Genomic DNA, 12,699 nt, shown 5'->3' with positions numbered 1-12,699 from the left:
AGCTACCAAGAAACATCTGTTGAGTAAATGAGTCCAGGGCCCGGGACAGTGTTTCCCGGAATAACTCTGGAATATGATTTTAAGGATGTTCTAGGGCAGGGTTTGCCAAATCACAGCCCACAGGCCAAACTCAGCCCTCAGCCTGTTTTTGCTAATAAAATTTTATTAGAACACAGCAAGCCTATTAACTGACAAACATCTATGGCCACTTGGATGCTTTGATGGGAGAGCTGAGTAGCTTTGACAAAGACCACAGACCAACAAAGCCTACCACTGACCCCCAACAGGGGAAGTCTGCCAACTCCTGTTATGGGTGATTAAATGTTAAAAAGGTCCTGTGGCTCTGACGTAGGTTGGCCTAAAATGAGTCACACAGGTTTCTCTAATGAAGGACTTCCTAGAGTATTTATGGCATCAAGAATCTCCAGAAGTGTGCTATGATAAATAGCTTCCCCAGCTTATCTGAGCCAGGGATTTCTGGTTCTTTGGAAAAGATGTTGAAAATGCTGACCTAAGGTCTTGAAACCATGAAGGTGACAGTCCATCAGGGCCTCCTCTGAAAAATGAGTGACAGGAAGTTCTCAGCAGACACAGTCAACTGGTCTCTGCTGCATTTTCCTAGGTAACAAGGGAAGTTGAGGACAGTACTGAGGGTGGGACCTGCCCTCCGTTGTGATCTGTGCTGGAATTTTACCCCAGTTTCCTTTTCGAGTCCACAAACCCCACGCTCCCTGGGATGTATCAATAGTGTGAGAAATTCCCCTGTGTTCTGGAGGGTGACCGGGGTGGGGATGCGGACTTACTTTCTCCTGGCTGTTCAGCTCCTGGTATGGGATGTGGGCGGGCAGGTAGGTGTGGAGAAGAGCGCAAAAGGCCAAGCCGTCACTCCAGCTGCTGCTGAAATTGGTGATATCGATGTTCTGTGGGGAGAGCGGCATTAATCACCAGACTGCTGAGTCATGACTAAACAGGGCTGTGCTGCGATCCATGTGTGCAGCCATCTCTGGGTTTGCAGGAAGATGAGACCAGATACTACCCACGTCTGCTGGGAGTACATTCATTAATAATTTTGCTGTCAGGAATGGTGGCCTAGTGTTGCCCAAATCCATTCACAGAAAAGCACAAAAAAAGATTCTGGAGTGAAAAACAGTGGGGAATTTCTGATGGCCTGCTGGTAGGTCAAAGGTTCTCAGATACTGTACTCTCAGATTAACCACCTGGTTAGCTTTGTACATCCTAGCACCTCCCAGCCTTATTTGGCCAAAGAAGAATCACCATCACCATCACCACACCACCGTCATCATCACCATCACTACCACCATCATCACATCACTGTCTCCATCACCATCATCACCATCACCACCATCTCCTAGAGAAGACCCAAGGACTTCCCCTCAGAGAGCCACCTTAAGCAGTGTGTCCTTAAGCTCTCAGACAGGCACTAGTGTGACATACAAGTCTGAGAGGCCCGGCTGGAAGGTCTATCTGTGCTCAGGCTGGACCCCCGAGAAGCAGATCATCTGGATCTCTTGTCTCAAAAGTCTCTTTGATGACCCTGCAGCTACCTGATGGGACTTGGGGGCTGTGCTGGAAATGAAGGCACTTTGATTTTACGCCTTCTTGAAGAGGCTTGTGCATGAAAAAAGCAGAAGGAAGAGCTGGGGTGGGCAGCCACGACCCATCCAGTTCACTCAGTTTCAGCTTTCAAATCTGATGCTGGGCTGGGAGACCCTGGGGAGCGGGGCAGCTGCAGAGAAACCAGGCATCAGCAAGAGGGGAGGGTTTCCAGACTTAAGAAGGGAGGACGGTTGGCGGAGTGTCTACACGGTGCCTGTCACTGTGCATGTTCTCATTTAATTCCCAGGACACCCACACCTGTAAGTAGGCAGCGTCATGCCCATCTGACAGGTGAGAAAGCTGAAGTGAAACCAAACCCTGCTGGTCCAGCTCCACCCACTGGCCACTGCCCCTATCCTCTTGTTGGGTTTCCTTCCTCCTTCTCTTTCTCCCTCCCTCCCTGACTTCCTTCCTGTATAAATTCACTTTACACCAAAAGCATTTAATACTTGGTAGATCTTTCTTTTTCTGAAACATAAAAACATTTTTTATATTTCACTCATACCATTTATGACACAAAACATCATTTTTCTCCATCTGTACTATCTTCAGAGGCATTTGAGAGGCCAAAGGGGACCCAGAAGGGGGACAGTGCCACCCACCTAACAAACTGAGATGCTGCCCTGTGTTTCAGCTCACTGAACACCGCTTAGGAACAACTTTTGATCTAAAGTGCAAACACCCTCATTTATTGAGCAGGGTGGGGGGCGGTTAAAAATCTGGTGTCACCAAAGCCAGGAGTGAAGAGTCAATCAGAATGACTCAGGCCCTCAGGATAGATCAGAAGCCAGGTTACTTCCGGATGGACGGCCATTCTCGGGCCATCAGGCACCATGAGACACACATGGACCCTCACGCTTCAGCAGCAGGACTTAAACACTGCCCCACACCAAGGAGGCAGCTTTTAAAACAAGGAATTATGTAAATCCTAAATCCAGCTGGCTCACCAGATCCAACATGTGGGTCAGGAAGGGCTTGTCTTTTGTGTCACTTATTTCCCAGGTTACAGACTTTGTTTTTGTTTTTTAACTTTTTTTAAAGAAAATTTATTATTATTATTTTTTTGGCTAGGCTGGGTCTTTGTTGCTGTGCAAGGGCTTTCTCTAGCTGCAGTGCACAAGCTTCTTGTTGTGGTAGTTTTCTTGTTGCAGAGCTCAGAAAAGGGCTCCAGCTCAGGCCCTAGAGCGCTTAGTTGCTCTGTAGCATGTGGGATCTTCCCGGACCAGGGATCGAACCTGTGTCCCCTGCACTGGCAGGTGGGTTCATAACCACTGGACAACCAGGGAAGTTCCTAGGTCTCAGACTTTGAATTGTTCTGTCTCCGGCAGAGATGGAGAACATCCAGCTGTGACCTGTTAAGATTATATTCATTCCAAGAACATGACGCGCTCAAATAAAATCTTACTCTTCACTTCTCTGGGGGGAAAAACACAGCTCTAGTTTCCTCAATGCCACCTGAAACTGTCCTTGGTTCTATGTGAACAATGAGAGTATCAACTATCTCCCCTCAGCACCGCTGGCAGACAACTAAGCACGTGTGTGCATCTTGGTCCCTCAGGTCAGAGGTGGGAGTCAGCGGGCAGAGGCACTGGGTTCCAAAGGTTGCCCTGTGGCTGTCACCCCCAAGGGCTTCCTTACTGCTCCCCAAGGTATATCTGGATGAGAGAAAGGTGAGCTGAGAGTGGCACGGCTTGATATGCCCGTGTTTTTCACAAGAATCACAGCAAAGGAGTGAGCTGACCAATGCTCTCTGAGATCTCTCACTTCAATCCTGTTCAACTGTGGACCCGTCTGCAGATCACCGTAGCTGAGTACTCCTCGGCTTTCTGGTCAGCGGACAGAGGGGGCGAAGGGGACGTGGAGGATGCATGGGGATAGCCTTGCTGAGCAGGGAGTGGCGGAAGAGTCTTCCCAGGGGCCCTGAAGAGTGAACCGTGCAGACGGCTCGTAGATGGGGTAGGCAGCAGGTACTCCTGGGCGGGAATGGGCTGCCAGGTGAGAGCAGAGAGAAGACAGTGTCCTGGGCAGGGTGGCTGAGCCAAGGAACAAGGCGACTCCTGACTCCAGGCCCCACCCCAGGACAGATGAAAAGCCTTCTCTTCAGCTAGGGACCGTCAGCATCAGCTCGGCCTTGGTGTGGGTGAGGCCTGTGTAGCCTGTGGGCATCGATACTCGGTGCTTACAGCTGCACCGACCAAGGACAAGAACATGGCACCCCAGGAGTATAAATACAGTGCCTTCCTTTCCCCAGAGACCATCCCACTGAATCATAGGGCTGCATCAAGAGAATAATGTACAGAGCAGTGGGAATCAGCCAACCAGGCACTCTACAAAATGGATCTTCAACTCTTTCCTTGTTACTTATTCCCGAATAAAACTGCCTGAGATCACTGTTAGCCTTGACTGCAAGTCAGTAGGCGGAAGGGAGCACGTCGGGAGGCTGTGGTGTCCAGAGCTGGATGCTGGCGACATGGATGTATGTGCTTCATGAAAATTCACTGAGCTGTACACACGTACGTGCAATAAGAGCTACATCAATAAAGAGGAAAGAAACGAATGGAGGCCGGGGAGGGAGATGAGCAGGAAGAGAGGTGGGTGAGGGAGGAGGGCAGTTGGGGAAGAGAACTGATTAAGAAGGAGAAAGGGAAGACAAACAGGGACCCTGATGTTCTTAAGGGGCTGAACCATGGCTGTCTGAAAGAATGCCAGCATTTTGGAATTTATGTAGATTCATTGGGGGAAAAAGCAGAGCTACAACCAAAAAGAAACTTGCTGACTATTTCCCCAAGGGGAATGGTAATTACTTATTGCAAATTACCCTCAACTTTCTCTGGGCTATAAATACTTCAGAGACATTCCCAAATGAGAGAAAGTTCCAGGGAGAGGAAGGCTCAGATATAAAAAAAGGTAACATTCTGAGCATCTCCAAAAAGGAGTGCTTAGGAGAAAATTTTGTAAGGTAATGGATTTCTGTCCCTAGGGCCGCAGAAGTCATTTGAGATACACAAAAACCGACATGCACAGAGGAAGCTAAAACGACACTGGTGAACATCTGAGAACATGATCAGAGCAGCTGAGACTGTAGACAAGTTCCAGGAGGGCAAGTGGGGATGCAGCTCGCAAACAACACGGCTGACAGAGCAGAGCAAAACCCAACAACCACAGCATTTGCTTCTAGAAGGTTCATTTCATTTGCCCTCTGTTGCCTGGAAATGCTGACATCTGGTGAAAACATGAACCGCTCTGCAGAGCACACACCCACCAAGGACATGGCTGTGACCTGTTCCCACTGAAACTCCATCATCCCTCAGGATCTCTGTAGGCTGTTCCAATGGACTTCAACGAATGGATTGACTCTGTGTGCACTAAATGCACAAGATTTTTAAAAAGTTAAAAAAAAGAAAAATGAAGTTTCTGGGAAAGAGACGGCAGACTGTTTAGAAATTGCCGTCAGTCCCCTGCCTCAGGGATCAGCTGTCCTGGGTGCAGGGTGGCCTTAGCACCCTCGCCCTGGGGCTTCCTGGCCTTTCTCAAGACGTTCTTATTGTCACAGCTGGAGAATCAGACTGAGATTTTTTTTGGGGGGGAGGGGGTGTGTAACAATTTATAGATCATTGAGGATTAAAGTAGCTCATTCCTCAGCAAGGCGCAGCTTGGGTAGGAAGAGCCCTGGGGAGACAGAGCTTCCTTTGAAGATCTGGTGAGAAAAGTACAGAAGAGCATGTGCACACGCAGGGGTAGGGGAGGGGAAATCGCCACAAAGGCGGCCTGCACGCCCTCTCTGAACGTGACCTTGCTCTCTGCCTGGACGCACGTCTGCACCTACCCATGCCTCCCATTCCAGAAGCCAGTCCAATCCCAGGCTACCCGGTGACCCTCAAGTGGCCTGGCCCTGCACATGTGCAGTCCTTGCCATGGACTCACGCAGACGCGCCCGTGGACCACAGGGAACGTTCTCTGTACACCCTTCCTTTCTGAGGCCCCATCTCACTGAAGGTCGCTGTCTCAGGTGCCCACTCCGATCAGTGTGTCCTCATCTCGGGAGGGCTGGCTGTGACCCCTCCCCACCCACATGACAGAAACCGTTCCCCACAGAGAGCCATGGATCACCTCGTGAATGTCCCTTCTCTAGGGGATCAGCTGCCGGGAGATAAGTCTATCTAATCAGATGGCTAAGTTTTTAAGCCAGCATCAAACATGAGGATACAGATGAACAGGTCTGTCATCCTGGGGAAACAGCCAGCCAAGGCACAAAATGCAATGAGCATAAAAGAACTGGCTACATAAAGTCAAGTTTCTGTGTGACACACATTAAAAAAAAAAAAAGATACTTGTGTACACACAGTAAGTGACTAATACCCGGAGATACAACCAGTCACAAACACATGAAGAGGGCTTCAGTCTCATCAGAAAATAGAAACTTTTCATTAAATTGGCAAAAGTGAAATAGATGGTTAATTCACAGAGTCAACAAAGATGTGGGGAAGTGGGTATAATCTTATATGGGCTGATGGGCTGATGTGTATGCTTAGTCACTCAGTCGTGTCTGACTCTTTGAGACCCCATGGACTGTTTAGCCCACCAGGCTCCCCTCTGTTCATGGGATTCTCCAGGCCAGAATACTGGAGTGGGTTGCCATGCCCTCCTCCAGGGGATCTTCCCGACCCAGGGATTGAACCCAGGTCTCCCGCATTGCAGGTGGATTCTTTACTGTCTGAGCCACCAGAGAAGCCCATGAATACTGAAGCCCATCCCTTCTCTGGGGATCTTCCTAACCCAGGAATCAAACCGGGATCTTCTGCATTGCAGGTGGAGTCTTTACCGTCTGAGCAGCCAGGGAAGCCCACATGGGCTGAAAGGAATACAAACTGGTATAGACTTTCAGGAAGGCAACTGGAAGCACTTTGCTAAATGCAAACATGATTTAATCAAGTCATTTCACTTCTAGGCAACTTTTCTAGAGGAAATAGTCATGCATCTATCTGCTCAAAGACACACCTACAAGAATGTTTACTGCAATATTACTGTTCAGAATGGGGAACTGGCGATACCCCAGTTGCCTACCAATTAAGCTAAATAAACTTTCCTTTTGAAAACCTTATTAAAAAAACCTATAACTCAGTTTTCTGACCTGAATACATTCCTAGGAAGCTTGTGGGAAAATACAGCCATTCTGGTTTTCAGTATGTCTGCTACACTCAGTAAGTTCTAGATAATCGTACTTTTCACCAATTACTAGATAAACGTCAACCTAGAAGGTTGGCCCTGGACTTCTCTATGTCATCACTGACTTAGTTGAAATCCAGGAGACACAGAGAATAACAAGCAGATAGATTCATAAGGAACTGAGGGCTTAAGACCTGGGACAGAGTAGCTCAGAGCAGCAGGTCTAGGAAGAACGCTCTTTGACTTACATGGCAAGAACCAAGGGTAAGTTACAGGGGAAAGAGAACAGGGCCAGCTGAGGATGAGGGCTTTCTGATGACAAGAGGTCTGCTGTGTCTCCAGGGATGTGTAGGCAGATATGCACCACTTCCCCCTGGAGACAGTGCTGAAAGGATACTGACACATCAGAAGCACGGTTGGAACCTATCTTTCTTGCTTCCTCCTTTCTCACTGAACAAGTGCTAGAGTGTCCCCACCCATGACTTCCCTCCCTGAGGTTCTCTGACCGTGGCATCATGACAGGTGGCCCCATTCTGCCCCACAAGACAGTGGCCCCTCTCGCCACACCCCCAGCACATCACGGGGCACTAGTTCCTCTGCTTCTAGTTCCTTCCAGGTCTTCCCTCTACCCCTCAGCTTGGCTCTGAAACAATTCCCTGCCATGTCCCATCCCCAGGCCCAGCCCATGCTCAGGGCCTCTGTAAAAGCACTTTTCCTTTCCAGTCCTCTAGTGACTCTCCTGAGTTGGTCACCTCGTTTTCATTAATTTCACTCATCTTGACCTACTCTTTCTAAGGGTGATGGTTACTTGTAGCTCTGGTGGCTCCATTCACCCTAGAATGGTCCAATCGCCCCTTTACCAGGCTCTGTCATCTGTCTGCACCCCTAAACCCCATGCCTCTAGCTGAGAGCTTATCCACAAAGGACAAGTTACAGAAATGGTTTCCTGGTGCCTAGGATATTGCTCAAAATCTTATATGTCCTTCCAACCCTCAACAAAGAGAAGCAGAATAGTACGGTGTTTCAGAGACCCAGGCTTTGGAGCCCAATTCTGGGTTTGGAGGCAAACTCTGCCATTTCAACAAGCTGTATGCTTCACTATGCATGTGTTCCCATCATGAACCATCTGCACTCACGGGTCAAGTTTCCAGACTGGAAGGGGAGCTCAGCCCACAGTCTGAAGTCTAATGACAGCAAATGCTCACTGAGCCCCTCTGTGTGTTGAGTGCCACGGGACACACACACACAACGAAGCGTGGTCCCCAGCTCAAAAGGTTCACCATGTTCAGTAGAACAGGCCGGGCAGACATGCCGTGATCTGGGGTCACATGGGGGCAGACCCTGGTGGCTGGGCTACAGAGAACCAGCAAGTCACGGACAGGATCCCCCTGTGGTTCTGGGAACACTGGAGACAAAAGTCTAGCTCTTGTTTTCTTTTGTGACTGAAAATCAGACTGAACAGGGACCTTGGCAAACCAACACATAAATGACTCCAAGGAGGAAAAACGAACCCAAGTTGCGAGCAGCTCTGAGGCCCAGGTCTTTCTCTGTCACTATAGCAGCTGTGTGACTGGGACTTGAGACAAATGACTCAACTTCTTGGTCTTTCAGTTTCCCCACCTTCCAAATAGCTAGCTTAGATTAGGTTAGATTATATTTATTTTGTTTATTGAGTAATTTATTTCTGGCTGTGCTGGGTCTTCATTGCTGTGCACAGGCTGTCTCTAGTTACAGTGAGCAGGGGCTGCTCTCGAGTTGCGGTGCACGGGCTTCTCATGGTGGTGGCTTCTCTTGTTACGGAGTACAGGCCCTAGGGCACGAGCTCAATTAGTTGGAGTGCATGGTCCTAGCTGCTCTGTGGCATGTGGGATCTTCCTGAATCAGGGATTGAACCCAAGTTGCCTGAATTGGCCTGCGGATTCTTTACCACTGAGCCAAAAGGGAAGTCCCTATATTCATGGTTTTGGAATCTGCTCTTCCCACAAAAGTTTATGCAGAAGCTCTTTCTAGAAACTGAAAACTATAAGATGAAATGATCTCTCACCAGCTCCCATGTCTGCTCTGTCCTGCATCATCTGACACGATAGACAGTAGCCACAGGTAGCTACTTAAATTATTTAAAATTAAATAAAGTTTAAGATTCAGGTTCTCAGCCACACTAGCCACCTTTTAACTGCTCAGGAACCATGACTGGTGAGTGGGTAAAGTGCTCGCTGGCATAGATCTAGAATAATCCCACCAACTCAGAGTTTTCCTGGATAGCACTGCCCTGTACCACACAAATGTGAAGGTTTATTCCCCCTCCTTTTATGCAAGTATAGCATGCTGTGGACAGTTCCAAATCCTGATTTTTTCCCTACTCACCAAGATCCAGAGACAGGTCCTTACACCACATAGGGAGAAACAGTTATAGTGTAGAAACTAAGACAGTGCATTCTGAAGCCAGAAGCCCGTCACTTACTAGTGGCATGATTGTAAGCAGTTAGGCAACTTCTCTGCACCTTGGTTTCCAAATCTTTAAAAAGGATTTGGAAGAGATATCTCATGGGATTGCAGTCGAGACATGTAAGCACACAGAACAATGTCTACCACACGTGTGATACTCACTATACACCAACTCATTCTCAGCTCTGTTCTTTCCTACGATGTGAATGAACACAACAGATGCTGAGGCTATTTCTAGCCTTTTGCTATCACTCTGCACACACATGAATAAACCACGATGGATTCTGCCCATCTGCCCTCTGAGACCTTTATCTTATTCCCTCCCACACCCACCCCATAACATATGAGTGACTTCTCCACACATCTGTAAAAGAATCCACAAGGTTTCAGGGAACAATGTGATTCTGTCCATCCTATGATGCTCTAGTACTCTAAACAGAATATTTTTAGTAAGGGGAAAAAGAAAACCATTGTTTTTTAAAGGGAAAATGGAACTTGTGTATTTTTGGATATGCTTACCAAAAAAAAAAAAAAAAAACCATAATAACTAAACAACTTGTTTGAGGAATTTCATTCTAAGACCAAGTTTAATTTATGCTCGACAAACAATCTTGAACCGCATCTTAACCTCCCACCCCCAAGAAGACTGAATTCAGTCTCCAAAATCATAAGCTTCTTGCGGCTAGAGTGTTTCTTTCCCAGATGAACATTTCATGAATAAAAGAACGGAAAAAATACTCAGCACAGAGTCACTGGGGACTGTTATTGTCTAAACAGACTTACGAGCAGCCCTGGGGGACAGAGAGGGAAGAGCAGCAACATCCAGGCATCCGGGCCTCAGCTCTCACTGAAGGCAGGTTAATGGCTTTTGGTGTCTGCTGGTGTCGTGCGGCCCCACCAGCTGCTGGTATATCGGATCCTGAGAAGCACCCTCCTTTCCCCTCCCAGCAGGATGATGGCCCCCGGGGAGAAGACAGGAAGAAACATTTTCGCACTATTCTGAAAATCCTGCTCTTGCTTCCTGAAGCTGGTAGGACAACCTGAAATTTCTACATGTATGGAGAAGAGTACACCCTGGTAATGTATGAACACAGGCCTTTCGTTCCAATGGTCCTGTAAAGCCATTAAGACTGCTAACTCACAGGGGGAGGTTCTAAGCATCTTTGAATGCTATCCCCCAAAGCCCACCTCCTTCTGTCCCCTCTCTTTCTCCTGCATTTTGTAGGAATGCAGAAGGTTGGAACGGGCAGGATGTGGGTCCCTCAGCCTATGGCCTCTGGGAATGCTGAGCTGGTCTACTGCATTTGTGATGTGTACATGTAAGTGCCTGTTAACATTTTAAACCAGGTCTTATTAACACAAAACTTCATCTATGCCTAAACTAAGCAACAAGACAAATGTCCTTTATTATGAATAGAGTACAGAACACACTATGCTTCATATTAGAAAACAGCCATCATCAGGCAGAAACTTCCCCCAGGAATATACCATATGAATAAATACCAGACACCCTTGGCCACGCTGCAGTTTTACCCCCAGGAACACAAGAATGTGTCCCCACTGGGACACCTGTTACATAATATATTTATGTGAATTACATAAATGGGTTGAAAGAGAAAAACATCTGATGTATTTATTGCTCAACAAATGCCAAAAAGGAATTTGAAACAATTCTTATCTTTTTCTGGATTAAAGAAAGAAAAACCTCTTGGTAATAACCTCAGGACTAGGCTTCCTTTAATGGATGGTGTTTATCAGGAAATAACACAAAAGTCATATTTAAAGGCGAGATACTACTCATTTTGCAAGGAAAACAAGACTATCCACCATTAACACTATTAGTCAACATTTCATGAACTTCTACAAGTGAATAAAACCAAAAAGGTACAAAAGGTATGAATATTAAAAAGAAAGGAAAAATATCATTTTCTTGTAATGGTCTGTCTCAAAACTCTAGAAAATCAACTAATACCACCAAATAATGAAAAATGTCGAGATGCCAACATTGTGGCCAATAACAAGGCAGTGGACATTCCCTTCCCATGGCCCCCCACACGGTAAGCGTCTCCCCATCACCTTTCCATCTTTCTGTACAGCAACAGTTGGTAGCAGAGAGAACCAGACCAGCAGAAGAGGCTGGGAATTCCAGATGCTGAATCCCCACTTATGCCCAGAACTAAAATTTTATACCCAATGAAATCACCAAGTGTCAGAGTAATGTGCAGAATCAAGGTGACAAAATTTTACCTTCCATGAACTTCTGCTCAGAAGATACTGAAGGAACCAAAACAAGAAAAAAAAAAAAAGGATATGGGAACCTGAAGGTCAAAAAAAATAAAAAAAGGAGAGACAGAAATATAACAGTCAAGCGTCTGACACAGGAGCGGAGGACAAGCCAGGATGGAGGCAGCTGAGGACTCAGGGGAGATCCCTTGGTGGGAAATGGGTGGAACCCCTCACAAGTAAGACCTAAGGGGATCTCCATGAGGGTTGGGACTGAATTAGTGATGACTATATAGAAACTGAAAGAGACACAGAGACAAGCAAATGGTCAACAGGTCATGAAAAGATGCTAAGTTATTAGAGTAATGCAAGTCAAATCCACAATGGGGTTCCCTCACACTAGTCAGAATGGCCATTATCAGAAGTCTACAAACAACAAATGCTAGAGAGGGTGTGGAAAAATGGGAACTCTTCTACACAGCTGGTGGGAATGAAAACTGGTGCAGCCACTATGGAAAGCAGTACAGAGGCTCCTTAAAAAACTAAAAATAGATTTACCATGTGATACAGCAATCCCACTACTGGGCACACACCCAGAAAAGATGAAACGTCTAATTCAAAAAGACATATGCACCCCAATGTTCATAGCAGTATTATTTACAATTGCCAAGACAAGGAAGCAACTTAAATATCTCTCTCTATATATATATTACATTACATATAAATATATATATGTATATATTTTACTTGTTTATATTTATATATAAATATATATATATTACATCTATCTATGTATGGTACTTCATTGTGTGTGTTGGAATACTTTGAGTGTGTGCTCAGTCACTTTAGCTATATCCAAATCTTTGTGTCCCCATGGACTGCAGCCTGCCAGGCTCCTCTGTCCTGGGATTCTACAGGCAAGAACACTGGAGTGGGTTGCCATGCCCTCCTCCAGGGAATCTTCCTGACTCAGAGATCTAACCCACATCTCCTGCACTGCAGGCAGATTTTTTTTTACTGCTGAGCCACTGGAGAAATCCCACAATGGAATACTACTCAGCCATAAAAAATAATGAAATAATGCCACTTGTAGCAACATGGATGAGCCTAGAGATTATCATACTAAGTGAAGTGAGTCAGAGAGAGAAAAAAGATAAGTATCATATATATGTGGGACCTAAAAATAATTATACAAATGATCTTATTTACAAAACAGAAAGAGACTCATAGACAAAACAAATTTAGGAT

At 46.5% G+C, this 12,699-nt stretch overlaps 1 protein-coding gene across 3 annotated transcripts in view; it reads right to left on the bottom strand.

Moving 5' to 3' along the window:
• Positions 1-12,699, bottom strand: part of SPECC1 (sperm antigen with calponin homology and coiled-coil domains 1) — a 170,022-nt gene that overhangs the window by 15,123 nt on the left and 142,200 nt on the right. For all 3 annotated transcript variants that reach the window (XM_040245875.1, XM_040245876.1, XM_040245877.1), the window contains one exon: positions 804-920. In XM_040245875.1, the coding sequence (XP_040101809.1) occupies positions 804-920 (117 nt within the window). The remainder of the gene's footprint in view (positions 1-803; positions 921-12,699) is intronic.

Source organism: Oryx dammah, unplaced genomic scaffold (assembly GCF_014754425.2).
Source record: "Oryx dammah isolate SB20612 unplaced genomic scaffold, SCBI_Odam_1.1 HiC_scaffold_8, whole genome shotgun sequence".
Lineage (NCBI taxonomy): Eukaryota > Metazoa > Chordata > Mammalia > Artiodactyla > Bovidae > Oryx > Oryx dammah.
This window is presented reverse-complemented; position numbering and strand designations above follow the sequence as displayed.